This window comes from Lathamus discolor, chromosome 1, assembly GCF_037157495.1.
Source record: "Lathamus discolor isolate bLatDis1 chromosome 1, bLatDis1.hap1, whole genome shotgun sequence".
Lineage (NCBI taxonomy): Eukaryota > Metazoa > Chordata > Aves > Psittaciformes > Psittacidae > Lathamus > Lathamus discolor.
The window spans coordinates 155,873,283-155,900,694 of NC_088884.1; the positions used below are offsets into that span (position 1 = coordinate 155,873,283).

A 27,412-nucleotide genomic window follows, 5' to 3' on the forward strand; every position below is an offset into this window, starting at 1 on the left:
GAGAGCGGAGCGAGCGGGCCGGGCCCCGGGGCTGGGCCGGGCCGGGCCGGGCAGGGCAGGGCCCCGCTCTCCTCGGCAGGGCTACGGGGACCCCGGGGCTCTGCCGGGCGGCGGCGGAGGGTGCCTTGGGAGGGTCATAGCGGGTCCTCGTCGCGGTCTCCGCTGCTGTCCAGGGCCGACTCTTTCCCTCTCTACGGCCCCTCTGCCCTCGGGCTTTGGCTGCTCTGGGAAATTGCCTTTTATTTTATCGTCTTTCTTTTATGCTTTTTTCTTCTCAATTGAAACTCGTGCTCTTGACCCGAATCAGGACTTTGGTAAGGAGCCGGCGGAGCCTTCTCAAGGTTTAGCAGGTAAAGCCAGGCCTAGGAAACTTCGGAGTGGGGGACAGGGTGGTAGGAAAGCACCAGAAGAATGGAACTCTTCTTGCTGGGAGATGACAGATCTGTGTCTGTGCAGTGGGGCAGGGCCAGCTTTGCTGCTGCACCCTTCCCGAGAGACACAGCATCAAAACCCAGCGTCAAACCCAGCTGGTCAAAGGCAGAAGCGATGAGACACATCCTGAAGGGTATGGCTGGGAAGAGCCAGGGTAGAGCCAAGTGAGAATCAGGGACACAAGTGTCCAGACAAACAACTTCCCTAAACTTAAAATCCTCCCCCCCTCTTCAAACCCGTCTCATAGAAATCTAATGTCATGGTAGAGCTGAAGTGTTTTGTTTTTGCTGACAGGGTGCCAGGGCCTATAAAATGTTTGGTGGTTTCCTGCCTAGCATAAAATATGGAGAGGTTTGAACAACAAAACTGATGGAGCACGAAGGCAGAAACATGTAGTACCTTGGGATATTGCGTAAGGGAAATTGCAACCACATAGCCAAAAGTGGAGCTAAATGAAAGGTCAGTGCTAGCATCAGTAGGTTCAAGCCGCACGCTAGCTGAAATGGCCACGAGGGTAAGGTGTAAAGGATATTACCCTGTGTAAATAGCCCTGGAATAAAGTTCAGCTTGGTCATATAATTCAGTGGATGAATAAACAAGTTGTGAGGAAAAGTGAGATACAATCTGCAACAATGAACCCATCCCTCAACGCTTAGACCTAGGGAGAATTTGACGAAGAGTGGTTGGTTTTGGCTCCACATGCTCTTAAATCAGTTGAGTAAACAAATAATGCTAAATATTTATAGCAGTGGTGACTTGCCATTTCATATAAAAGAATCCTGCACATAACCAAGCTGCTCTGTTCACTAGCAGATTTAAGAGCATTATGGCAGGAGTTTAATAAATGGCTTGCAGGTGTGTCCCCTTCCATGTTTACCTCATGATGTTTGAACTTTAATAAGGCTTCAGTGCTAGTAAACAGAATCAACAGTAAAGAAATGTCACAATAATATTTATTGCTGAGCATAACAAAGTATTGTGATCTTCAATTAGTGTAATATGATGTTAAATGCACAAGTGCCCTGCATAGGTAATAATTTATATCAAGAACTGCTCAGTGGTTTCAGTCCTGAGTCATCAAAGTCAATGGATATTTTGTCATTGGTTGACTTTGTTAGAGGAAATTCTCATTTTTTACCCTTGTAGTGCAGCTGATGTTCAGGGTTTGGTTTTTGTTTTGGTTTTTTTGCAGTATAAAGGACTGCAAATTTAATTGTTTTATGACTGAGACTCTGTAATGTTTTACAGTTCTGAACTTTGTAGTTTCATAGTTTGTATATTACTCCTTGATTTTGATATTTGTTGAAACTGAGATTTTTTTTTTTTTCAGGATATGGGCTGGTTTCTTTGATAAATACTGAATGTGATATGGCCTAAATCCTTGTTTAAGACTTTTAAGACAGTTTTGGAGTATTATCAAAAAAAAGCTGGGGGTTCTGATATTTCTGACAAATTAAAAATGCTGCCTTAATCATTTGATGCCCCAATTTTTTTAATTGTTATTGCTTTAGTCATTTCTAGTATACACTGATGGCATAAATAAACCATTAGTTACTTGAATGCAGATACTGAAAACAAGAGTGCCCTTTCTTATTTATTTTACTGTAATGCTGAGTTGAAAGCATTTAGGAAAGTTGGAGTAGCATTGCTCATGTGTTAAGCACCTCTAAATGCTCCTTAATTCTGTGTTTTACTTGGGATGCTCCTATAATAGAGTTTATCTTATTGCCCTCATAGTCTGTTCTTGAGGTGAGAAAATTTGGTGCTGAGCTAATAACCAAGACTAGAGAGATGAGGTTCCTCTTCCCTTGAAAATCAGGTAGCTTAGTATAGCCATAGCTTATATTCATTTGTGAAGTCTGTAGAAAGTGAGAATGAATTAGCAAGATTCTCTTAAGAAAGGCCTGCAAAAAGCTTCCTGCTGACTGGTTATAAATGGAATTTTTTAGAAGCAGAGCACCTGGAACATGGCCCCACAAGAGAGAGGAACCAGCAGCAGCTCCATCAGTGACAAGCAAGAACATAACTCTAGTCGTGTTATTACAATTGTCTTCCTGGCACTCTTCATCGACTTGTTGGGATTTGCTCTCATCTTGCCACTGTTTCCTTCCATCCTTGATTATTACAGCCAGACTGAGGTAAGCAACACAGAAAGAAAGTCAGCCTGCTGAAAATGTTAGCTGTGAGATATTTAGGGAAGGATGGGAGAAAAATCACTTGCCTTGGAGCAAAGTGGTTAGCTTTAGGCATTAACTTTCTCCCTTAGCTGTAGGCAGAATAATAATATCCAGTACTTTTAAATGGTTTCATGGACTGCATTTGTGACCCCGAATGAGACTCTTCCCTCCTTCTTTTTCGTTAAAATGAGGGAGCTGTTTGGGGGAATATTTGGGTATTTCTTAGGAGCTAGTCCTTGTAATTACTAGTGCATTTGTGACTTGTGCTGATGTTACTGCTGAGACAGAGTAAATGACAATCTGTAATGGATGGTTTAGTGTGAGGTGTCCCTGCCCATGGCAGGGGGCTTGGAACTAGATGATCTTAAGGTCCTTTCCAACCCTAACTATTCTATGATTCATGCTGGGGTTTATCTGAGAACCAAAGAGATGAGAGCTTTAACCCTACTTGAGTATTTCACACACTCACTTGCTTCCACCTCAGCACCATGCTCACTGTATTTCAACTTCCATTCTTAGCAGGGAGCTGGCTGCTGCTCTGGGAACACAGGGCAGAAAGTAGTGTTGGTTACTGGCTGTGCAGATGCTTTCAGTTACCGTTCTCAGGTGTTATTGGACAAAATGTTGTCATGGGAGAATTGTTTTTGCAGCCCACACTCCGTCTTGTAGCCCCTTTCTAACCCCACTCCAAATGCAGCTGTAGGCTTTGTCTTTTTTACAACCCTGTCTCTAATCCTAACCATGGGCTCTGATCTTCAGGATTTTCTTCCACTTCCAGTGTATTTCCTATAGCAAAGACCTTCTCAGGGTCCCCTTCTTTTCAAGTCCTCCTCCTCTTTCCAGGAACCATTCTTTTTCACACCTTTCTGGACCTACATGGCCCTGGTTCTCCCAGGCTAAATATTCTATGTTCAGAGAGATACAGTATGTCTCATGTTGCCTTTTTGATTGAAAGATTCAGGACGTGCCACTTCGTTTAGTTCAGGATTTAGCAAGTATGCTTTAAAAAAGTTCAAATTCAGACATTCCCCCACCCAAATTAACTGCTGCCTCTTAGCATTCACAATTTAAGCTATTTTTAGTGTGTGACAACTGATCAGTGAGGAAATTTTCCCTGGGAGGAAGAAGAGGGAAGTAATCATCTGACACTGCCTTTAGTTCACTAAGCTCTGTTGCTTTCCTTGAAAATAAAACACAGAAGCCATCTTCTTGCTTCTGTTTCCTAGTTATCTGTTTTGCAGGATGGATTCTACTTGTCATTGCAACGTGGTGTGGACTGGTTTGCAGTGATGGCTGGGATACCTCCAGAGCAGAAATACAACAGTGTCTTATTTGGAGGTATGGAGATTAAACAAGGTAACAGGCCGAAAATAAAAAAAAGGGAAAAATAAAGTGTTATGAGGAATGAGGAAAATGCCTAGGAATACAAAAAACGTACTTGCCTGTTACTAGATTTAGATTTAAATAACACAGAAAATGTCTCTTACAGTAGGCTATAAATGATTTTTGTTTTCAGCACACTGATAGCAATAAAGAGTTGGACAGCCCCATCTCTGTCATTTGGAGACACTTAAAGGCAGGAGGAATGGGACAACAGGCATGTTATGAAATTCGGTGAGGACACATGTCCTGCCTGTGGGAAAGAGTAGTCCCTTGAAATGATACAGACTGGGCAGAAAGGTTTTGAAGTCTCCATCCTCAGAAGCTGTTAAACTCTGACTGGATGAAACCCTCAACAATCTGATCTGGTCTCACAGCTGACCCTACACACAGGCAGTTGGAATAGGTGACCTTCAGAAGTCCCTTTTAACCTGAATTATCCTGATCTTGCCAATTTGTTCTACAGCTGGTACAGAAATACAGGCCTGCAGCTGAGGGTCAGGAGCCTGCTGTGCTAGTCCCTGCACAGGCACAGAAATTACTCTCTTCACAATTGATCTACACATGGTTGGAGTTCAGTCAGTGGGAAACACTGGAAATAGAAGCTTGTGAGTTCAAGTCTCACCCTCCCCTTAGGCAGCTGTAGTGCAGCACTGCTTCTAAATCTCATTAGTCCTATTAAAAGCAGCAGAGCTGCTGACTTGCAGGGTCCAGATGCATTTGAAGTCACTAGGACGCTGGTGTGAGTGAGCTCCAGCGTGACTAGTGCAGGAAATCCAGCAGCAGGTACATTGTGTTACACATCAGAGGCTCTTTGGCTCCTTGCTATGTAGACAGTTGTGAAGAAACTAGGATTTCAGAGTATGTCTGGGTTAATTTTAATTGTTTAGAAATTTTCTGTTATACCCAAATAGACTACTGAGCAGTAACAACGCATTCACGTTTATATTCTAATAAAGCTTTGTGGTTGGGTTTTATTTTTTAGTTTAAAAGCCTTTTGTTTATCTTGGGGAAGGCCTCAGCTCACTAAAAGGAGGGGCACATCTGGGTGTTTTTACAGTGCCAGAAATACAAAGAAGAAAACTTGTCTCTCATTAAAATAAACTGCTAGTGTACCAGTCTGCAAGACTTTTTTCTACAGCTTTTTGAGCTATCATAGGCTGTTTTCCACAAGGTGTTCAGTATCAATATTCTGCCTCCCTCAAAACTGATGTGAGCGGAACTTCTGGTCTCTCTCTCTCCTCTGCCTTTTAAAGCTTTGATAGCTGAATGAGCTGAGACAGATAACCCAGATTTTCCTTTGGACAATGACAGCAAGGCTTTTTATTATGCCTGCTTGTTGAGAGTGTAGTGCAGATTAATAAGTGTGAAGCTAGAAATGGCAAGAGAAGAGAGGAAATAAAGATCACAGAAGCTGGAGGCAGATTTCAAAAGACTCTTGGAGTCTGGAATCACTTCTGCTTCTTAGGGTGCCTCACTAAGAGCAGTGCTTATGCCCTTTCCATGATAAGAAGGAAATAAAAACTAATTAAATGTGACAGAATCAGGTTTAAACAATCAAAAAAAGAAAATCTTAAAAGCACTGTGACTATTAAAAACTGTGTTATTTTTGCTCTGAGAGCAGAAAATGTACATAGTCAGCCAGGAAAGCATTGGAGAATCAGCATTCCATTATAACCAGTGAGTTTCAAACCCCTTTTCACCAATGAAGTAACCGGTGGATCATCCAGTTTATACCTGTTTCTCTGCTCTGACTGTGTATCTGCTCTGTCTGTATGTGCCACCTCAGTTAATAACAATACCAAATCTCTGTTTTAAAGGTAGCTTAGTTTCAGAGACAAAGCTTCTTTGTAGCTGTTGTTTTACATTTAACAATGTGATGTTAAAGTGGTGTGATAGGTCTAGAACAGGTTGGCTGTGTTTGTATTCAAGATGAAGGCAGCAAATCTAATGTTGTATGTATTTCTGTTTGATTTAGGTCTGATCGGCTCAATCTTTTCCATCCTACAGTTTTTCTCCTCTCCCCTCACTGGTGCTATGTCGGACTGCTTGGGCAGGAGACCTGTCATCTTGATGACAGTGGTATGTATGTATCACTTGCTGATTTTAGTCATGCCATCTCAATACACAATTGAAGGCACTAGGATCTTGTTAGCACAAGGGATTGGGAAACTGAATGTTCCAGATCTCTGCTTTTTGCCAAGTCAGTTGGCCACATTTGCAGATCCAAGTGCTTAAGCTAAGTTTCCCAGAACCACAGTTGTACATAGAAGGCACCAAAATACTTGTCTGTTTCTGGGATTTTCCAAAATCTCTTTTGCTTATGTACAGCAGTATGATTTCAGATGCTCTGATTATAAATATTAGACTTAATCTCTGTATATTTTAGTTTCCTGAGTGAGTAATGAGGGTTGATCACTTGATGACCTGTTTCACAGAGCGTGGGGATTATTGGTTAGGGAGTGCTATATAGCAGTGTAAGATTTATTAGGAACATTCTTCAAAGCGTTTTCTCTGTTACTGGTCAGAGTATGGATTTCTAATTACAGAAGCACTGCAGAGCAAGTTCATACATACATGGTGGAATTTGGCAGTGAATGATATACAATTCCCCTTATTGTATATCTTGGAGAGTGAATTCAATAAGCATGTGTGCGTATGATTGATTTAAGGGCTAGAACTGTGAATTCTCCTTACTTTGAACTCAGAATTCTCTTGACGTTGGAAGCAAATGGAGTGGGATGTACAAAAGTGGTTTTGTGTCTGGAACTGATTTAGCTCTCTCTGAGCTCTTCTAATTTTGTCACCAATCAAACATCTATATAAAATTTGTTTCTACTTCTTGCATATCACTGTCCAGGACATAGTGCAGTATCGGTATATTCAGACATTTCTGTTATGTGGGTTTTGGAGCACCTGTTGCAAGCAAACAAAATGTTTGGGAAATGTGCAGAAATGATACAACTTTTCCCTGCTTTATAAAGAACCTTTTCTTGCTTCTGCAGATAGGTTTGATAACATCATACTCACTATGGGCTGCCTCTAGGACTTTTGGCGTTTTTCTTCTCTCCAGGATCATAGGTGGAATAAGCAAAGGGAATGTCAGCCTCTCCACAGCTATAGTTGCTGACTTGCACTCTCCAAAAGCACGGAGCAAGGGCATGGTGAGTTACATGTGAAGTACATGTTTGGGTTTACTAGGACACTTTTAATTGATTCAGGTGCTCAGAATGTCTTCCTCAGATATGAATGCATTGATCAAGTGAAAACATGACTTCAGATGCTACCTTGCTTCTGAAAAGATGCCATATTGTTCTGCTGGTGAGCTCTCAGACTTGACCTGTCAGCAACTTTTACCTACAAGTGAAGCACAGATGCCCTAGAAGTGGAGAAATTATCTGTCTATTATAACTGTACTCCTGCTGATAACTTTCATCCTGATTATAAAAGCTTAGAAATTAAAAGATCTTATGGCCCAATTTTGGTAGCTGCAACTCAGTTACAGGACAACCCATTTTTCTCACCTTTCTGAACTGTGAAAGTGCAGCAGTGCTGCACTGCACAGTATGCCTCTGACTTCCCCAGATGCTGCACTGGCTCCAGGATCTGAACTCAGCAGGTAACAGCTATGGCATTTGGCTGACTGAGCAGCAAGCAGTATGAACTGCTGCCTTGGCCTCTTCCAGAAGACGGTGGCCCAGCTGGAAACACCCTGCAGGCTGCACTTAGTCTGTGAATTACTAGTTAGATCTTTTATCTTACAAAAACCTTGGGGGCCCAAACTTCTCTTAGCAGGTTGTTACAAGCCACAGTGTGGGATAGCTGCTTCTTGGGAGAGGAAAGCTTTACATTTCACAGTGATAACTAATGAATTTGCCAAAGAATTTATTATAGTCCTGGTGAGCCAAAATATGCTTTTATTTGTGTAGAGGGTTAGCCAAAGAGCATTAGTAAATAAAATGGGTCAGGGCCTAATTTTAGGGCCTGAGAGCAAATCACTTACTACAGCATGGCTCACATCCATGGTTTATACTCTCTTATTTTCCAAAGCAGAGTAGGCATGTTCATTCTGCTTTCTGGGAAGAGACTAGCATCTTATTGATGCTATTCCCAAACTATGATGGGCAGTTGCCTGAGAGAGTGCTAGCTGGTTAGGCTGGAACAACTCTGGAGACTAAGGTGACACAGGAGCATGCCCTGGCCTTGTTTAGTTTAGTACTACAGATATAGTTACATAGACTCAGGAAAGCCAGAGGATTATGTCCTGGGATGGCACATGTTTGGGTCCTGTATATGCAAGTATACATCTTTGATTGTCTCTTAAAAGACAATGACTCAATGAGCCAGATCCTGCACTGTTTTATTCTTAAGCAATTTCACTGACCTGCTGGCTCAAATCAGTGCTCTTTTAAGCTCCCACCCACTGCGTACAGATTCTACCTCTTTTCCTATGTGCTGGTTTCATAGTGACTTAATCCTCCTTAGTACCTTCACTAAACTCAGGTTGCTCTGGGAAGCCTCTCAGCCTGTGTGCTCTATGAGACATAAATTCTTAAATACAGAAATTGCTGAAGCATTTTAGGAACTATAGACATCATTATGGTTTCCAACCATGACACTCTCTTCCCTCCTCCAGTTTTACACTACAAAAGTTTATCCTATGGCTGAGCAGTTCCTCAGGTGAGAATCATTATCTCCCTTCCCAGCTTCCTTTCAGTTTGGTGTTTGTTCCTGCCACTTTCCCAGCTGGACAGAAAAGAGAATTGGTTATTTTGGAAATAACAGGTTTTTCACACTTAATGCTCTTTGCTGCGCACTCTCTACATCCTCAGGGAGGTTTTGTATCTGGTTGCATTTAACACAAATGCCAGGAAATCCAAACCAGTTTAGAACTGAGCTACCTGAACAAACTGGTGTCTAAACCTTACATGTCTGTGTTCATTGTGTCATTGCAGGCAATGATTGGTGTTGCTTTCTCCCTTGGTTTTACCCTGGGTCCCATGATTGGAGCTTACCTGGCCATGGAGACAGAGAAAGGAGAAGTCTTCTATCTCCGTTCAGCATTGGTCGCACTCATGTTTGCTGTGGCTGATTTAATTTTCATCTTCTTCCTACTTCCGGAGACACTTCCCAAAGAAAACCGGGTAAATTGACTGTCAATGTGGAGATGTGTGTTTCTGGCAAATACAGCATTTGAGAACTGTTGTAATACTGGAAACAATGAAGAGACTTAGCCAGTGACTCAGGAATTTAGCTTATTCCCAGGAGCAGGATTAAATACTGGATAGTGTCACAGTTGCTGCATGATGGTCCCCATCTCTGAGCTCATAGTAATACATGAGAAATTCTTTAGAGCTAATGTGACTGCTTAGTTGCTAGTTTTGGTGTGTTTAAATTTATCAAAACCTAATGGGAACATGGGAGGGAGAGGGAAACTTTAAGCTATGATCACAGTGACTCTCTGGGGAGGAATTTCTGCTTACCATAAGAGTAAATGCATCAGAGACTGGGTTTGCTTTCATTTAGCTGGTTATATGGAAGAAATTCTCTTTAACCATTTTCCTGTCTTTGCTTGAGTATTTTGAACACTGAAGCAGCAAATGACTGAGCTCTGAGCTGTGTTGCCTTCTGCAGATACAAAATAGGTACACATGCTAAAATGCAGTGAGTTTGCATTTGTGGGGCCAAACATTAACTTAAAATTTAATGTTGTGTGGTCAGACACTGTCCAAGATACCCGATTGAAAGCTGCTTGGAACAGTTCCTTTGTAGCGTGGGAGAGGCTGAATTCGGCCCTCAGTATCTGGGTGAAACACTTGATTTAAGGTTCTCAGCTGGATTGCAGCTTTTGTGTCATCCCTCATTTCTAAGCAGCAATTTGTTCTGGAAATTTCTGTTTGCAATGCTTCTACCAGGGCAAAACATTAGACCTTCCCTGAGCATTTCCTGGCAGGTTGTCCCCCATGAAATCAGTTGCTCATATTATGTTCCCAAGCACTACAGCTCTTTTATTCTTTTTCTTTTAACAGCTCTTCCATGTGTCATCTGTTCCCTTTTCCTATTTGGCTGATTCTAAACATTCAAGATCAAATCCTGTTCTTAGCTAGAGCTGCACACTGGGGTGGTGGCAATGTGTTGATGTAAGGAAGTGCTGTAGAGCCAATCTGTATTCTATAAGCATTTCCACTTCTAGAAGGATAAAGCCTTTTAGTACTGTATGATGACCGCCTCCCCTTTTTATTATCTTCTTGAGAGTTCTTCTGCTAAGCTAGTCTGCGTTAGCCAACAGGACTGAGTTTTGATAATAAAATGAGTGCTCTCTCTCCCTGCTTTTTGGGCCCTAAGCAGCAGTAGGTATTGCATAGAATCATAGAATAGTTAGGGTTGGAAAGGACCTTAAGATCACCCAGTCCCAACCCCCCTGCCATGGGCAGGGACACCTCACACTAAACCATCTCACCCAAGGCTCTGTCCAACCTGGCCTTGAACACTGCCAGGGATGGAGCATTCACAAATTCCTTGGGCAACCCATTCCAGTGCTTCACCACCCTTACAGTAAAGAACTTCCTCCTTATATCCAATCTAAACTTCCCCTGTTTTAAGTTTGAACCCGCTACTCCTTGTCCTATCACTACAGTCCCTAATGAATAGTCCCTCCCCAGCATCCTTATAGGCCCCCTTCAGATACTGGAAGGCTGCTATGAGGTCTCCACACAGCCTTCTCTTCTCCAGGCTGAACAGTCCAGGTAGATGACATCAACTGCTTCACCCTTGTCCATCAGTTCTGTAGCCCCATCATAGAAGGCCACCAAATTGGTCAGGCAGGATTTCCCCTTAGTGAAGCCATTCTGGCTGTCACCAGGCACCTTGTTGTTTTTCATGTGGCTTAGCATGCCTTCCAGGAGAATCTGCTCTAAGATTTTGCCAGCCATGGAGATGAGACTGACTGGTCTGTAGTTCCCTGGGTCATCCATTTTCCCCTTCTTGAAAATGGGGGTTATATTTCCCTTTTTCCAGTTGTCGGGAATTTCACCTGACTGCCATGATCTTTCAAATATGATGGCCAGTGGCTTAGCAACTTCATTTGCCAGCTCCTTCAGGACCGGCGAGTGGGTTTCTTCAGGTCCCATGGATTTGTGCGTGTTCAGGTTCTTAAGATGGTCTCAAACCAGACCCTCTCCTACAGATCCTACCAGATCCTCTCCTACAGCGGGCCTAAGGTCTTCATTCTCACAGTGCATATAGGTGCCTCTCAGGGTCAGGTCCCAGTCATGCAAAATAAATACACATAGGGTGTTTGCTGATGAGACAATGGATTTTCTGGCATTGGAGCTTCTTGTGATTGCTATTGGTGTTAGTGCTTTTGTGCATCCCCTTTCAGCCTGCATCTGGGCAGTGGCCCCATGTGATTTATGTGTCGTAGGGCATTTGTCATTTCATTTGTCATTTCACTTACTTATTAGGCTACTTTGCTCTTTTCATGGGCAATTTCTCCCACTCTAAGTGGAAGGGGAGTGGTTTTCTTGGCCTGTGGATGACAGAGGAAAGGCAGGTGTGTTGGCTGCCTTTCTGGAACGTGGCATGGCTGAGCTGGAGGAGGGATACGAGTGAATGTGTTGGAAGGACAAAGCTGTAAAAAGAGGGGAAATTATAATGATAAATGGTAGGAGGATGTGCCAGTGGGATCAGACATCTGTTTCCTTGAAATATGCTGTGTTCTCATGATACTCTTTTTTTTTTCTCTATCATCAGTCCTTTTTTCACAGGAGAGAAGAAATATTTCACATTCATTCATGTTGGAGTGAACTTGTAGAAAGGGGAAGGTGAAAGGGGGACAAGGGAAAAAAGGATGAGTTTTCATATGAAGAGAAGAGTTTTCATTATCCTTCTCCGTTTTAGAACTGATCCAGTCGAGAGTAACCAGTGAATATATCTTTCACCTGTCAAAACCACTGGTCTTATGTGAGGTGGCTAAAACAGCTCCTGCTTGGGAGAAGGGAGGAATAGAAAGGTCTCTAGTAGATTCTGTCCTCTTTAAGACCTTTAGAGTTGATGTTTAGCTAAATTAGTCATGGGCAAGGCTGCCTAGCTGGAGAGAGGGTCTTACAACTGATAATGTGGACAATGTGTAGGGCTGTGGAGCATCACTAGCAGACTTATGGAAAAACAAGCTTTTGCTCTATGCATACTAAACAGTGTCTGAGGAGTAAGGCTGCAGCTTGGAAAGTGCAGGCTGCATCCTGATTTGGACTGACTCTGAGCTGTCAGGGCATGTTACTTAATCTCTCTGCATTAGAAGAAAACAGAGTAAACAGACACCGAGAAATGTCTGGCTTTCAGGGTGACATTTGGAGTGATCATGAGGTAAAACTGAGCAATTTCTGAGTAATAAATCAGAAGCATAGAAGTTAAATACAAATTAGATGTTGAAGATTTTGAACCTGAAAAGAATCTAAACTCCATGCAGCGCAGCTGGTGACATGGACTGAAACTGGCAGTGTATACTTTGCTATTTGGGGGTGGTGAAATGCTTTTGTCAGGTTTAGGACAATGTTTTCATTATCAATCAGTGCATGAAGGCACTTGTAGATCACTGCTTCTAGGGCAAATAGAGGAGAAATTAAAAGATATGCACACATATATTAAAGAATCTAATAAATGTATATATATATTTTATAAAACACAATTCTAAGCATATACGTTATCTATGATGCAATGTATATCCTCTGGGCCAAACTAAAATCAGCCTTGTAGTGCAAAGCAGCTTGGCACCTTGTCTGACATGGGTAATAATTTAAACCAGGTACAACCTGCAGGGTTTTTTGTTACTAGCAAATATGCTTGAAGAGAGTTGCTTGCTCCCAGATTCCCTGTGCTGTAGTGTAAGCACCGTCATGCCAACAAGTGCAGGAACTGAGGATTGCTACAAGCCAGCTTCAGGAAATCCTCTTACAGACCTTTTAAAAGCCTGAAGAAACTTCTTCTTGGGAGTGTCTGTTTACTCTCTGCAGTATATGCAGTGGAAAGGGAAATAAATATCCCGTTTTTTTCCTATGTACATCAGCAGCTTTATGGCTTTATACAAAACCAGTCTAGTATATTGAACTGGTTGCTGTTGTGAGACTAATAGGTTCCGGAGTTTTGCTGTCAGATACTCAGAGGCTCTGACTATCAAAACAAGACAGCGGTTGTGTTAATACTGTATGGAAGGTTCATTTGTTTACAGCTTAATTAAATCCAGTCCATATGAGTCCTCAGGTCATGCAGAGATTAAGTCCCACTGATAATTTGACCTTTAATCTCTGCCACAGAGGGGTAGTAGCTCACTCCCTCCTTATCTGGGAAGAGAAAGAAGCTCATCAGATAAAGTCTGTGCAGTGCTTTGAAGTTATGAAATACTAAGTGTGATTATTCAGTATTCTTGAGGCTGTCTTACCTCTTCCTGTGGCTGTCATGTAAAGTGACAGTCTGAATTCTCCTGCTTTAAAAGGATTTGCTTTCTTTAGAATTCAGGCATTATTTCTTCTTTAGCATATTCTTTAATTTGCTATACCTTAGAATAAAAAATATAAAAGTTCAGTTCCCTATAGATGAAAGAATAAGCATCGCCTGAGCACGTGTTGTTAAGGAGCAGGGAAGAGTGCCACTAGGTGCAGAATGAGGTTGAGATTTACGAAGTACAAGGACCAGAAGTGCTACAAAAGACACTTTCCTCTTCAGAAAGCCACACAATGCAGCTGGGTAGAATCTCTATAGAAATCTCTCTAAAATACCTTTAAAGATTCTCTCTTAAAAATTACATTTTCCTTTTCTTCCCCAGGAGGTGTCACCGGCTGGCTAAAAGAGCAGCCAGTACCAAAACAGATTGTTGTTTGATGTGCTACACATGCTGTTCTCAGACTTGCAGCACACAAGCAAATCCCCAGCTTCCCATGAGCTTGCAGGCAGATGTGCCACTGTTTTCCAAGTAAATGCTCATTGGACATGAGGGATGAGGCAGTAGGTGAAGCAAATAAACACGCCTTCAGTGCTGTAGAGAATAAGCTGCTTCTGCTTTTTAAGAACCCAGAGAAGAATCTGTTTTGTGTCTTCGGTGAAAGGTGCTGTCAGTCTTCTACCATCTAGTTACAGTGTAGAAGCCAGTTCTGTGTTCAGAAAGTCTGGGCTGTTATTATATCAAACCCCAATGCCATTTAACTTGTTTCATCTCAGATTATTTGTGTAGGTGTAGAAGCACATTCAACTGTTACTGTCAGTTCCTTGCAGTAGTTATTACATCAGGCTTTTAAACAAACCTTTTTCTTTCTCCAATCAGGTCTCTTCTGTGACATCTGGATTTCAGGCAGCAGTTGACTTGCTCAGTCCTTTGGCTTTATTTCGGTTCTCTGCAGTCACCCGAGGAAAGGAATCCCCTTCAGAGGAGAGTAAGTGTTATCTGCCTTTGCCTATTTCTGTTGTATGTCTTTTTGTATGTGGCAGTGGTTTCTAAGTGAAAACTTTACGTGGAACATTTCAGCAGCAGCACTCTGTTCAGCCATTTAAAACCCACCTTCCTAACTTACAAACAGGGAATTGCAAGTTCCCTTGGACACTGGTTGTGTTATTTCCAAAATAAGGCTTTAGAGATCAGTGTTTTGAAGATTTCTAACTTGCTTTTTCTTCAGGCACTGGCTGCAGTATGGGGTAGGCTGCAGTAAGTGAAGTGATTTTAAAAGATAGATCAAGGCACGAGTAAAGGAGATGTGACTTTATTCAAGCTGCAAACCAGGAAACTTCAGTTTTACTTCTCAGATCAGGACCTAGAGATGTAGGATTTGAGTTGGCCATTTCTGTATATGAAATTTTGTAAGCCAAAGAAAATGAATCAGTGTTTGCCAGGTACACCAGCTTATCATTCATTCCTCCTTGCTGCTGCATCAGGAATAGAGTGACATTTGCCACTTTGGAGAAAACCTGCTAAACCCTGCACTGGCAGAAGGATAAGGAAGGTAATTTGACACAGCCCATTTCTAGCTTAGAAAAATGGCTACTGTGATTTAGCCAATATGATCCTGAGAGCAGCATCAGGGTATTAGGTGCAATACAGGCATTGATTAAAATAATGAACAAATAAATACCCCATATCAGTGGAAGTGGGAGGCAGAGGGGCTGGGTTGGGTGAGTGAGACCAGGGTGAACCAGAGAGAGATTAGTCTTTTCGGCTCTTTCCCCTCAGAAGAAGGGATGTAATAAGCAGAAATCATTTTGGGGTATGTCTTGTATTGGATATTTAAAATGAGCATCTGAGGTGAGAACTTTTCTCTCGACAGCTGATAAATGTTGTTCTATTGTTGTTATATTCTCCAGCTATGCTTGAAAAAGTATCACTGTGTTTCTCTCTCTTTGTTTTTTTCCCTTGGTGTTTTTCCTTTCCATGTTTGTTTCTTTGTTTAGATCTTCAGAATCTCAAAATCTTGGGCCTGGCTTATTTCCTGTACCTTTTCCTGTTTTCCGGCTTGGAGTACACATTGAGTTTCCTCACTCACCAGAGATTCCATTTCAGCAGGTACAGCATACTTAGAAGATAAATGTGTGTTCTCTAGGATAGTTTCCAAAATCTGGATTTAAGGTCTCTTATTTTTAAGAAAGGATTTCTGAGGTTAGTAAAAACACTCAGAAAGCAACAACTGCTTCAGTCATACTTGGGCTTTGTGGGAAGAGTTTATGACGATACAGGCAAACTGTTTACCATGAAAGGAAATAACCTAGAACTTCTAATGACCAGAGAAAATGAATACACGAAGCTTCTGAAATAGGTACCGCTGGGTTAGTTCCATTAATTATAATTAAACCTGTTCTTTTCTTGCCCAGAAGAGATCTTCAGTATCAGGACAAATCTTGAAGCTCAAAAAAGGCAAATGATGGGGAGAGATAGCTGTGCGATTGTATTTGCTCATCAGAGTTGTGCACTGTATACAGTGCACAGTCATTACATCATAGAGTTTGGTTTCCTTTAGTCAAACACTAGAGAAGAAACAGAACAGAACCCACTAACAGCAGCTCAGCTTGAAATACTTTTCCTGCCAGCTCATCAGAAGATTTCCAGCCAGGAACATGATCTTGCAGCTTGATTCCTTATGTATATCCTTCCATTTGAGTAATTCTCAGGGGTTTGTCTCATTTTTCCCTGTCTGTTTTTCATTACAGTTTGTGGCTTAACTAATGTGTGCACGTCAAGGAAAGGTTTTCTAGTGTATTGAGCTTCTGCACTGTCCTGTCAGGATAGCCATGTAGTGAGATACACAACTTGATGCTAACAGTGCAGGCTGTGAGACAAACAAGCTTGTTATAGAGGTGAGAACTTGGAGTTTAGTAGATGAGAGGTGAAAGGGAAATCTGAAGAAATATTTAAGGGTAGAAGGAATGATGTTGCAAGCTTCCTGGTGCAGTACATGATCACCACCATGTCAGTGCCCATATGGTGCCTTGGTGACCTTAATCCAACTCTGCATGAGTGGTGATGATGGTTGTGAGAAAGCAAAACACTTTTACTTTGGAAGCAAACAGCTCCTGGGCACGTGGCACAGGGTAATGAATGTGCTGACTCTTTGGGCCACCCTAGAAACAACTAAACTACATCGCAACAGTCTAGAGATGATTGCAGCGTTTGCCAGCAGCTGTCCCATCCCTACGTACGGCCTCAGAGGTTTATCTTCTTGCTGTCTGCCTGCCATGGAAACTAATGTCAGCATATTAACTTTGCACTGCTCATGCAAGCACCAAACAGCATTTTCTCTTTCTTGTTCAGGAAAGGGTCTGCACTGGACCTGTGAATCCCAGGGTGGAATGCTCTGTGCGTGACTCCGTGCTCTGTGTTTTTGCCTCCCTTCTAGCATGCAGCAGGGCAAGATGTTTTTCTTTATTGGAATAACAATGGCTGTGATCCAGGGAGGCTATGCTCGCCGAATCAAGCCAGGAAATGAAATCAGAGCTGTAAAAAGGGTAACAAAACCTAATAATGTGCATTTTTCTTTCCCCCCCACAAATCTGATGTGTTAATTTTTCAGTCTAAAGGGTAGTTGGAGGATGTAACTGTACTTCTGAAATCAAAAGAAGTTTCTGTCTCATTAATCCAGCTAAATGACTTCTCAAGACCCTGGTTATTTGGCACTTCAGTTTAACTAAGCTTTGGAACATTACAGTCCTTTCTTACCATACCAGCTGCAGTGCTATTGAAACTCTGAGTTCTTCATATGTAATTGCAGTAAGGAATGAGAACAGAGTGTCCGTCTGTGCAGGTAAAATGCTGTGAAGATTATGCTTTGTTTCAGTGATTTCTCTTGCAGTGCAGACATTGAAACTACTAAAGCTGCTTCAGAGCTGATCTCTGACTCTGGCAGGTTGTTTTCAGGGACATCTTCAGTCTGGCTATCTCTATGCTTGAGAGGCTTTTTCCCTAGAGTATGTATGTTTCACTGGTGGGCAGGGGGAAATAGGTTCTACCTCCAGTCTTTAATTTGTGATCATCAGTATTGCATTTTACAGTGGCACATACCAACATTCAGACCAAAGTTTCACTGACAGAGGTGTGCGTTTCCTTGGCTTGCTTGCCTCTTTCTTCATAGAGAGTCTGCTGCTGCTGTACTGGCATGACAGGGAACGGTTTCCTGCAGCTTATACAGCTGGGACAAGTAGATATGTCTTGTCATTTACACTTGTGCGTGGAACTCAACAAAGCAGGTCTCTGAACTTTTGTTGGCTGCTTGGTAATAGGTTTGCTTTAACTGTTAAAGCCCCCATCGATTTATTATACAGTATTTTGAAGCCAGTGATATTTTAACACTGGCAGGGTAAAGCAGGTCATCAAACTGCACTGCATTCCAGGGAATTGACTCAGCCTTTCTTAAGTTATTTCTGCTGGTGAAACCATCTCCACCCTGTTCTCTGGCAGATGTAAGTGACCGGCACAGCACTCACTGTGTCACATAGGAAGTGTTTCCCTGGGAGTGAAAACTCCTGCTGCTCTGTTAGTGCTGCTTCTTCCCCTGCATCAGCTTCCTCTCTGTGCTGTGCCAGCCTGTCACTGCACTGCAGCTCATACGAACTGTGTGTTGCCCCACTCATTTTTATACATCCTCCTCTTGCCTGCACTGGGAAGTGTAGTTACCTCCACATACTCGGTTCAGTTGGTCTGGGCTGATCTCCTCTTACAAACGCCATGTGCACTGTGCAGGAACTCGCTGACCCTGGAGTGCTCCTTCTGTGGATCTCAGATGCTTTTGTGGGAGTTCCCCCTTTTGCTAAAGTTATTCTGGCAATTCCTATCACATGTGGCCTCCGTTAGCATAGCTCGAGACATTTGGTGGGAGTGAACACACGGCAGATCTTAACTTGCTGCAGAAGCTCTGTATGTAAGGCAGACAGCGCAGGGGAGCTGAAGTCCAGGCTCTTGGAGGAGACGTAGAATGTTTCTTTCAAGGTTTGAATTCCAGATGCCATTCCCTGCCCCCAGTTTTTATTCTTCCTGCAGCAGCATGGACTCTGAAAGCTAAAGATAAAATCAGCTCTGCCGAGGAAGAGCAGAGGAGCTGTGGTCCTGTCGGGAGCTGTGTTCCTGTTGCACACAAGCCTTTTGATCTCTTGTGCTAACTCAGGAACTAAAGAGTTAAAACTGGATTTCTGGCCATGAGAGAGGGAACTCTGCAAAAATCATCTTCCCCTCAGTTGCGGGAAGTCGGTGGTGAGATAACTGCAGCCTGTGGTACAGGGGCCTCACTCCAACATGTGGTCTGCAAGCATGGGACAGTGACAAACAACAGCACAGTAAATTACCCTCTTGTGTGGCCATCCAGGTGAATTTGAAACGCCTACTTGAGAAGAAAGGGCTTTCTGCTTCTAACTTCAATGTAGTCCCATCAGCGGAAGAGAACTGGCAGGAGCCCTAGAGTTAGGCTTCAACAAGCAGGGCTTAAACGTGACTGTGTGACTCATTCCTTTTTGCAGGCTATTATATTGCTGATTCCAGCTTTCCTGCTAATTGGATGGGCTGTAAATGTTGCCATGCTGGGCGCTGGACTGCTGCTGTACTCTTCTGGTGAGCTATTCAAAACACACTGAAAGCTAAGCACAAAGAAGTTTTCTTCTTCTATTTATTCACCCCATTAAAAAAGATGAATTTCTAATTTCAAATCTGGAGTGACAGAAAGTTGACGTTTCTGTTTATAAAGCAGGGAAGAAATTGTGTCTGGGGTTTTTTTTCCTGATGCTGTTTGTATCACAGGAAGTTGCCATGGTGATATTTGGACGCATCCCCAGCGCTCCTGTTGTCCTCTTGCCTCACTGGAGTGCTCTTGAGGGTGTTGTCTTCCCCTTTTATCAGACCTAGAAGCAGAATAATCACTGAACAGCTCAGCTCAGGAAGAGAAGGGAGACAGGGTGTCTTTGTGTTTGTGGTGGCTGCGTTATTCCGTAGGCAACAGGCTGAGGAGACCTGTGTGCTCTGAAGCTGGAGGTCAGAGTGAGGGTGAGGGTGAATCAGCGCTGCCCTGACCACTGTGTCACTGCTCCCCTCTTCTGCCCTGCAAGCTGCTGGCTCAGGGAGGGAGCAAAACTCCACCTTGTTTCTGATAAGTATGGAGTGTTCTCAGAGGTTCTGTTTAAGTGTTTACATCAGTAATATTTTGCCAATATCTCAGTTGTTATTCAGGGAAGTAAAAGTTGGATTCCCTTGCTGAAGTGCCTGTCAGAAAAGAGATTTCAGGTATCCCCAGTGCTGCTAACATTATAGTAACATAATAGTTAGCAGCATTGGGAATAGCTGAAATCTTTTCAGATATGCTAGAAGTTTCAAATATGACGGATTGCAAAAGTAGAAGGCTTCTCTTTTGCAAGATACAGCTTGATTTAAGAGTAAACTGTAAACCACAAAAAACCATCTTGTCAGCAGCTTGCTTATCTAGGGACAGTTGTGTGCTTGACAGGTTTCAAAATCAACATCTTATTTACAGATTACCTCAGTTTTGAAAGCCCAGCAGTGAGCAGGATGAGAGGAGGTGTTCATTTTGTCCAATTGTGCTTCTAAGCTAGGAGCCTCATCTTCCTGGGCTCTGTACCTGGGCAGAAGACCCCATCTTCTCCCCAGTTAAGCCAGATCCAAGTGCCTCTGGAGCAGCCTCTTCTCCCCTTCTCTTCCTCGCTCTGCCCCAGAAGTTAAGGTGCTTGCAGTTCAGGCAGCATGTCCATCGTTCCTTCTCCCCTATTGTCCTTTCCCTCACAGAAAAGACTTCTGCTTTGTGTGCTTACAGCACTTCCTTCTTGGCAGAAAAGGCCCCTGTTTCAGTAAGAGGGCAGTGACTGCTGAACAGCTCTTGGCTTCTGTGTCCAAAGATTCTGTAACCTCTTCTTCTTGGACTCAGCTGTCATTTCCAAGACAGAACGTAGCTTCTTCCACCGTGAGCACAGTAAAGCCGCACGCACTGGGGACTGTGATTCTGTGAACAGCCACCTCACTGTCACTTGAAATGGGAGCAGTTCCCTTTCCCTGCTCCACCTGACAAGACTGCAGTGATTTGGAAAACTACCACTGCTCTGATCTGACCTATCCACCCCGTTCCTGTGGGCTGAGTGAGAGGCACTGATGTGAACCATCTGCTCTGAGCATGCATGGCTCCGGGCTCTCTGTCCAGGTTGGCTTTGAGCGTGTTTTCATTATTGAACTGGATTAAACCCGATGATCCATTGTTGGTGCAGGGCCCCAGAGCTCAGCATATTTCTATGCAGTGGTAACAAGTTAGGGCTGTGTGTTTGTCACTTGTGCTGGTTTTGAGCTCTGCTGTTCACTGCCTCTTTTGTGGATTTTTCCAGCTGCTGCCGTTGTTGTCCCGTGTTTGTCAGCAGTGGTGTCAGGCTACGGTGAGTGTCTTTCCTGCTTTGAGCAGCAGCCACATCACTGACCTTTGTGGAGGCTTGGCTGAGGTACAGAACTGACCTCAAGTTCAGTGATGCATCAACAAGAATACTCAATGGCTTAGGTCCACCTCGGATACAAGTGTTGGATCAGCGGCTCTGCTGCTGCTTGGCTGTATAAGGGGCCTCTTTCCACCCAGATGCATTCACAAGGACAGCAGCAATGCTGAGCATTACAGCGAGCTGCTGTTCCACGCTGTATGTGTGTAGCCCTGAAGCAATAACCACCCTGGCAGGAGTGAGGCTGAAGTCTAGAGAAGAGCTTGTGCTCTGCCCCACTTCACTTCAGCAGTGATCCATGACCACAGCCATCCTCTGATGGCACTGGGCCATGTGGAAGGGAGGCAGAACCCTGTCTCACTGGAGGTGCTACAGCCTTCAACCCCTCTTCTGTGAGCATCCTTCAGGGATGGGGAGCTGAGTGGGCTGCCAGGGATAGGAGGAGGATAGTCTGACCCTGGGAAACTCAGGAACATCCCACAGGGGAGCAGAGGAAACCCCAAACTGCCCCGTACCTGTTTGTGCAGCTGGCAGCACTCCATGGTGGGCAGGTTCAGAGCTGATGAACAGAAGCCATCTGGTCAGTGGCTGTCAGCACCACACTGTATATGTTGTATGTGTTGTACTGCATAACACAGCTTGTTCCAGTGATACGGGGAAACGTGAAGCAACCTTATTTCTGGTCATGAGTAAAAAGGTGAGGAAGCAAAGGCAAAGAATTAATATCATCAGCAAAGGCCACAGCCAGGACTGAGAGAGGGAATGGCCTGGGTCCTCTGAAAGAGACACCAGCCATCACTGCCCGCAGGAAAACCGTTTCTTCCCAATTCCTGAGAAAAGACCTTCTCAGGAACCTTCCGAGTAGTTCTGGGCTGGCGGCACTGGTTGCTACGTAACCTGGGAAGGCGGCTCTTGCTGTGGTGCTGTCTGCAGATGACACCGTCCTTTCTTTAGCTCTGCCTCAGTTGGCTGCCAGCACTGCAGTGCTTGCTGAGCTGGTTTTACCCGTGGATGTCACTTACGCGTTGCTCTGATTTGACTTGCATCCATGCTTCTGTGTGTATCGATCACACCTGTGCCTCCTCAGCAAACCTGGTACAATGTAAAGATTGTTTCTGTTGGGTTTTTGGGGGGGTGGTGAGGAGAATGCACTACATGTCCCTGACAGAGCCCTCTTGACAAGCCCTGCTGGTTGTCCATGAAGCAGCCATGTTGATCTTGGTGGAGGGGAAGTCAATGCAGATTAGGCAGCGAGTGTGGAAAGGAGGGGGAGATGGGTGTGGAAACACCTCCAAGGGAATAAAGCTCCCAGAGCTAGAGCAGCGCCCTGCCCCAGCAGCAGCCCCTGCAACCGCTCTCTGCTTGCACAGGCTCTGCCAGCCAGAAGGGGCGAGTGATGGGGATCCTGCGGAGCCTGGGCGCCCTGGCCAGAGCGCTGGGACCGATCCTGTCAGCTACTGGTGAGTGTGGCCTCCTGCTCCTTCCCCCTCTGCCACCACCCAGCACTGCTGGGTTTGAAGGGAAAGGGGAACCCCATAAAGTTGTCTTTGCAGAAGTAACGCTAAAGCATCTGTAACCTATGAACTAAGGAGTTTCCAGCGCTCAGGGCATGCACGGTGCCTTGTGGCCCTGGCTAAGGCCAAAGGAGGCTGTGCCTGAGGAGCACTGGTACCCTCTGAGGGGGTTCAGCCCTCTCATGCTGCTACAGGGACAGAGTAAGGGGAAGCAGCCATGCAGCACCTCAAAGCTGAAGCTGGGACCTAACATTAAGTGAGCAAAGCCAGAACCTGTTTCCTGGCTGCATCCATGTGCCAAGCATCCAGCTTGCTCTGGCTCACCAAACCACTGCCCCACAATGCCTGTGCAGGACAGCTTTCCAAGAGGAAGAGCCTGACTGGGCTTTACAGCAAAGCTGCTCCCAAGTGCTGTGGAAAACAGCAGCTCCAGTTGATGCAGGTGCAGAGACTAACAAGGTAAATCTGCTTCCTTTGCAGTTTACTGGCTGGCAGGGGCCGAGCTTTGCTTCACCCTCTGTGGTGCTTTCTTCCTCATCCCCTTTGCTTTACTTGGTTCTATAAAAGAGCCACTGAAGGAGGAGTAGGAAGGAACCACAGAATTATCACCGGCTTCCCAGGACCGCTCCTCGACCTGACTCTCAGCACCCAACTCTGCTGTTGAAAGAGGAAGAGGAGGACTTTGATCTTCTGAAAGGGGCTACTCCATAACCACTCGCAGCAACAACAGACTTCAGGTCTCCTACAGCCCCCCCAAGCTCCGTGTCTCATGACCTCCCAGCCAGCTTGGCTGGTTTCGCAAACAGGAGAACCACCACCAAACACTCCCAAACCCGTGGAGTGAAGCACTGAGCCCATAGCCACGCAGGGCTGTCACAGCAGCAGCACCACAACTCTGCCAAGCACGGGTGAAGCTGCAGCGCCCACCATCCTCGGCTCTGCTCCTCTCCCAATCCCCCGCCTCCACTGCCATGGACTGACTGATCTGTGCCTGGCTACCAAAGAACAGTCCCCCAGGGGCCTCACACCAGGTACTGCCGCAGCTGGCACCCTAAGGGGCAGGGGGCCTGGTAACAGCTTGACTGCCTGCCTTAAAACATGACAGTCAAACCCAAGCAGCAGCTGCAGGCTCCCCCAGCCGGACAGAGACTGGTTTTAATACACAATTAAATTGAGAGATGTTTTATATTTCTAATTCTCTGTAATGGTTTCTGCTGACCCAGCAGTGTTCCTTTTGCATTACAAATAAACTCTGCCATCAGACACTGCTCTGCTCAGTGAATCACAGTGCAGACCTTACGGCCACCTCACCCTGGCAAAGCCCTGTGGGGACCAGAACTCCCTGCAGGGCCGAGCACCTCCTCGGGTGCCCTCCCTCCGGTGGGACCACCCGGGTGCTGCCCCAGGATGAGTGGGGAAGGAGCCCTGCACCCGGTGGGAATACATTAAAGCTACCATTCATCAACACATTAATCACTGACAGAAAAAGGAACAAATTAAACCCGACAGGCTACAGCTGTAGAATAAAACTGCACAAAGGTTTGAAAGCAGAGCATGAAGGTTTTAAGACTTTTATTTGTGAGTAGAACTTAATGATACAAGAGAAAGAAAAATACAGGACTTTATTCTACCCCGAAGTGTGTAACCATAGCATACGTGACTACATTTCATACTGTAATACAAAGAATTAAAAGAACAAACTACAAAATTAGAAATTAAAGAGTCATTGCATACATGGTCGAGAGAAATGGAGGGACTCCAGTAAAGAACTGAAACATACAGCAATTAGTCACTGAATTAGGACCCTGCGCTAGAACACGATGCAGCAAGGTGAGCACTGCACTCTTAGAGTGGGCAGAGGGGACACAAGGTTCAAGCACACATGAAGCCACTGCGGCCCTGGGCAGTCACCTGCCTTGCTTTGGCACCGACCCCCCTTCCAAGTCTCTTTCCACACCGAAAGCTCCCATTTCCCCTTCCACCTCCCAGCCTGTGCCGTGCCCCTGCTCTGCCGCAGCAGCGTAAGGCATTAGTTTGCTGCTATTTTACCAACTGCAACGTTTACTATTGTTCTAAGAGGTGACAGCCACATCCTGTTTTCTACAGCCGCTTGCCGTGAGTCAGCGCTCAGCACGTTGCCCTCTCCTCGCAGGGCTCTCAGCGTTTGCTGCTGCTGAACCAGAAACACCGACATGAGGAACCAAACGGGTTCCAGCCCTCCCTACCCCACCTGGCACTACTGTTAGGACGGGTGACAGACAGAAGCATGGCAGTGACTGGGAAATAGTGAATTCAGTGGCAAAAAGTGATTTTCTTTACCATGCTACATATTAAACAAACATTTATAGCAAACTGTGAAAATACACCTTTAAAGGTTACTTGGGGTTTCTGTACTTCACTGCTGGCAACAAAAATAAAATATTAAAGAAACACCAGTTTTTGTAAGTGAAAATAATTCATATAAAACAAGGTTACCTATTCAGTGTAACGCATTGACATTGTTATCATGGGAAGAACACACGAAAGGCTGCAAGCAGGGTTTACGTGCAGCAGCCCTGCACCCAAACCCTCTGCTAAAGCCCAAACCAGCAGCCCAGGCTTCACATCACCACTGCGAAACCCCCCAGACACTTGCAGTACAGTTACTTTTAACCTGTTCTAACAGCCTAATCACCATGTGAGCAATCCATAGGGAGGCAAGACTCAAAGTCGCATTTCCCTTAAACTGCATTTGCTAGGAAATAGGATTGGGCTCTTAACGCACAACTGTGAGCGGAACACACCATGGTTATTTCAGTCCTGGACAGCAAAGATGATTTCACGAGCCAGTTAGAAAATAAAGTGAAAAACACCTTTGTTTTGTTACAATGGTGAGAGGGGAGAGAGAGGAGGGAATGGATTAGCCTCAAAGCTTGACTAAAACAGGGTTTGTGAGCATGGACTCACATGTCAGTTCAAGAACGCCTCCCCTCGAGAGCGTCACTGCAATAGCATCCGCTCAAGAAGTCAGCATTTAAAAGGAAACTTACTTGTGACTTGAAACAGAACATGGGAGAAGAACACTCCTTGGTGTAAGCCATGTGTGGTTTATTTGTAATTGCGAACATCTCTATTCTTTTGTAAAGCAGCGCAGGCTTTAAATCAAAAATAGCGGTTCGATGCCTTCCACATGGAAGTCATTCACATTTGATTCCAAATTCGGGATCAGATCTGCGGTAGCTGCTGAAAACACGGGATTAGCACCTTTTTGGCCATTAGTTTCTGGTTATAACCTCAAACAATCAAGCCATAACTCGAGGGGCTGGTTGGATTACTTGTTGCATTCATTTACATAAGTACGACAAAACACTCAGTACGATCTGGTACATTCTAGTGGTTAATGGAGGTGGGAATGACAGTGTTTCTGCAGTGTGTTTGGCCTTTAGGAGTCACTCTTCTTTTTGCTCTTCTTCAGGAAGGAAGGAGTGCGAAACTTCTTTTTCTTTTTCGATGGGGACTTCCCTGGAGATTCATCACTACCTGCATCGGCCGCCGGCCCCTCCTCCGTGCTTGGTGTCACTGGCTCTTCAGCAGGTTGAGGCTGGGGTTCCTTGGTTTCCACTGCAGGTGATTCCGTTTGGCTTTTGGGCACATCTTCCTCACACCTCCCTTCCTCCTTCCCTAAGGGAGGGAAGCTGAGTGCTTCTGAAGGCTCGTCAGGGGTGAGATCTGGGAGGGTTTGCTTGAAAGTTGCAGCGTCACTGTCATCTTTGTAAGTCTGGTCCTGCTGTCTCTCTGGTGGAGGGACACACAACGACACAGTTAGTTTTACCTGAGCGTCCCTGGAACACAGAAGCGAAGGGAGTTGATGGTGAACGCGCTCTAAGAAACCTAAGATTTACTTTGCAGAAAAGCCTTTGTAATAGGTCTGGTTTCATTTCGCTCTGCGCACAGAGGTACAAACAAGATACTCAAATGTTCTCTTTGTCTTTAAGCTTCTGACCACAGAACAGATAAAGCCAAATTCCATCCTGTGGATGTAAAACCAGCAAGAAAGCGACTGTTTCAGCTCTTTCATCTTTTACGTGTAATGTACAGGAGGTTTTAGGGCAGTAAGCAGGAGCTGAACCTGCTCTCCTAGCATTGAGGAGATTCATCATGAAACTCCAAATCTCAATTCTTTTTTCTTTTGGTGGAATAAAACTAACTGCCGGTTTGCCGTGATCGATACAAACAAGCCCACTGATTTCTAAAGGGCTCGCTTGCCAATTTGTAATCAAAATGCTAGGATTTTTGTAACATTGTCCTATGAAATCTAACAACTGCTGCTTTAGAATATGATCTCCTATCACAAAGGCTTCACTTGTTTCGCAAGATATGAGTATATATTATGGATACCTGCAAGTTAAATCCATGGGGTTTATCAAATTAAATGAGCTCCGCAGGTTATGCAATAACAGCTTTTGTTCTTAATGTATGTGATGTCTAACAGCAAAACTCACCCCTGTAAAAGGAACATCAAAAACCTGGTGCCAGCTTCACGTCCAAAGGTGAACTTCACCACCGCTCCCTCAACAGTAACACTTCCCTGCTTCACCACTACGCTTTAGAGATGTTCTGTTTACAGCTCCTCTTTGAACATAACACATTTAACAACCTGCAGTTTTTAGAGCTCCCTGCAATGCTCATCACTGCGCTGGAACCAAGAAGGATCTTGTCAGCTGTGTCAAATATACCCCCACTGATGTTATGTAAGGAGGAATTCAGAACAGAATCCAGGCCATGCTCATTGTAAGGCATAAAAAGCAACTATTTTTTTTCCCCCCTTTTAAAACCTTGTTCATTTTAAGTGGAAAAGGCTGAAGGCTTTCGTAAGAATTTACAGAAAATAGTTGATACTTTCCCATTTTTCCTATGGAAATGACGAGTTTTTTTTATTTCTGCCAGATGGGAGTGATAATCTTCTAACATATTTTAGAGGGCTCT

The 27,412-nt window shown here is 44.4% G+C and overlaps 2 protein-coding genes and 1 long non-coding RNA gene across 20 annotated transcripts in view; 1 reads left to right on the forward strand and 2 right to left on the reverse strand.

Annotated features, from left to right (window-relative positions):
* MFSD10 (major facilitator superfamily domain containing 10) lies at window positions 1–24,882 on the forward strand. Of its 7 annotated transcripts, none has more exons than XM_065660473.1 (13): window positions 4–350; window positions 2,382–2,570; window positions 3,836–3,947; window positions 6,000–6,075; window positions 7,063–7,153; window positions 8,945–9,133; window positions 14,305–14,413; window positions 15,423–15,534; window positions 16,862–16,970; window positions 18,972–19,062; window positions 20,832–20,879; window positions 22,304–22,393; window positions 22,928–24,882. In XM_065660473.1, the coding sequence occupies exons 2-13, from the start codon at window positions 2,400–2,402 to the stop codon at window positions 23,032–23,034; spliced, it is 1,305 nt and encodes a 434-aa protein (XP_065516545.1). In that variant the 5' UTR covers window positions 4–350; window positions 2,382–2,399; the 3' UTR covers window positions 23,035–24,882. The 7 variants fall into 7 exon arrangements, 6 of the variants coding, with proteins under 6 accessions (XP_065516545.1, XP_065516535.1, XP_065516562.1 ...); XM_065660453.1 differs by having other exon boundaries at window positions 7–350; window positions 5,968–6,071; window positions 6,995–7,153; XM_065660459.1 differs by having other exon boundaries at window positions 8–350; window positions 3,851–3,947; window positions 5,968–6,071; window positions 6,995–7,153.
* On the reverse strand, window positions 19,100–20,262 carry LOC136004206 (uncharacterized). The gene is made up of 2 exons (XR_010608285.1): window positions 19,981–20,262; window positions 19,100–19,349 (listed from the first exon to the last, which is right to left on the reverse strand). It is a non-coding gene; the product is annotated as an uncharacterized LOC136004206 (long non-coding RNA).
* ADD1 (adducin 1) overlaps window positions 24,003–27,412 on the reverse strand; it is a 60,800-nt gene continuing 57,390 nt past the window's right edge. For 11 of the 12 annotated variants that reach the window (XM_065660411.1, XM_065660370.1, XM_065660390.1 and 8 more), the window contains one exon: window positions 24,003–26,221. In XM_065660411.1, the coding sequence (XP_065516483.1) occupies window positions 25,869–26,221 (353 nt within the window). In that variant the 3' untranslated portion in view covers window positions 24,003–25,868. The remainder of the gene's footprint in view (window positions 26,222–27,412) is intronic. The other variant, XM_065660401.1, reaches the window with a different exon arrangement.

Bases quoted from the DNA above. Each gene is read 5' to 3' on its own strand.
- MFSD10 (XM_065660453.1), top strand. From the start codon at position 2,400: ATGGCCCCACAAGAGAGAGGAACCAGCAGCAGCTCCATCAGTGACAAG. The intron at 14,414-15,422 runs GTAAGTGTTATC...TTCTTTGTTTAG, and splicing joins GGAATCCCCTTCAGAGGAGA to ATCTTCAGAATCTCAAAATC. The intron at 19,063-20,831 runs GTGAGCTATTCA...GGATTTTTCCAG, and splicing joins ACTGCTGCTGTACTCTTCTG to CTGCTGCCGTTGTTGTCCCG.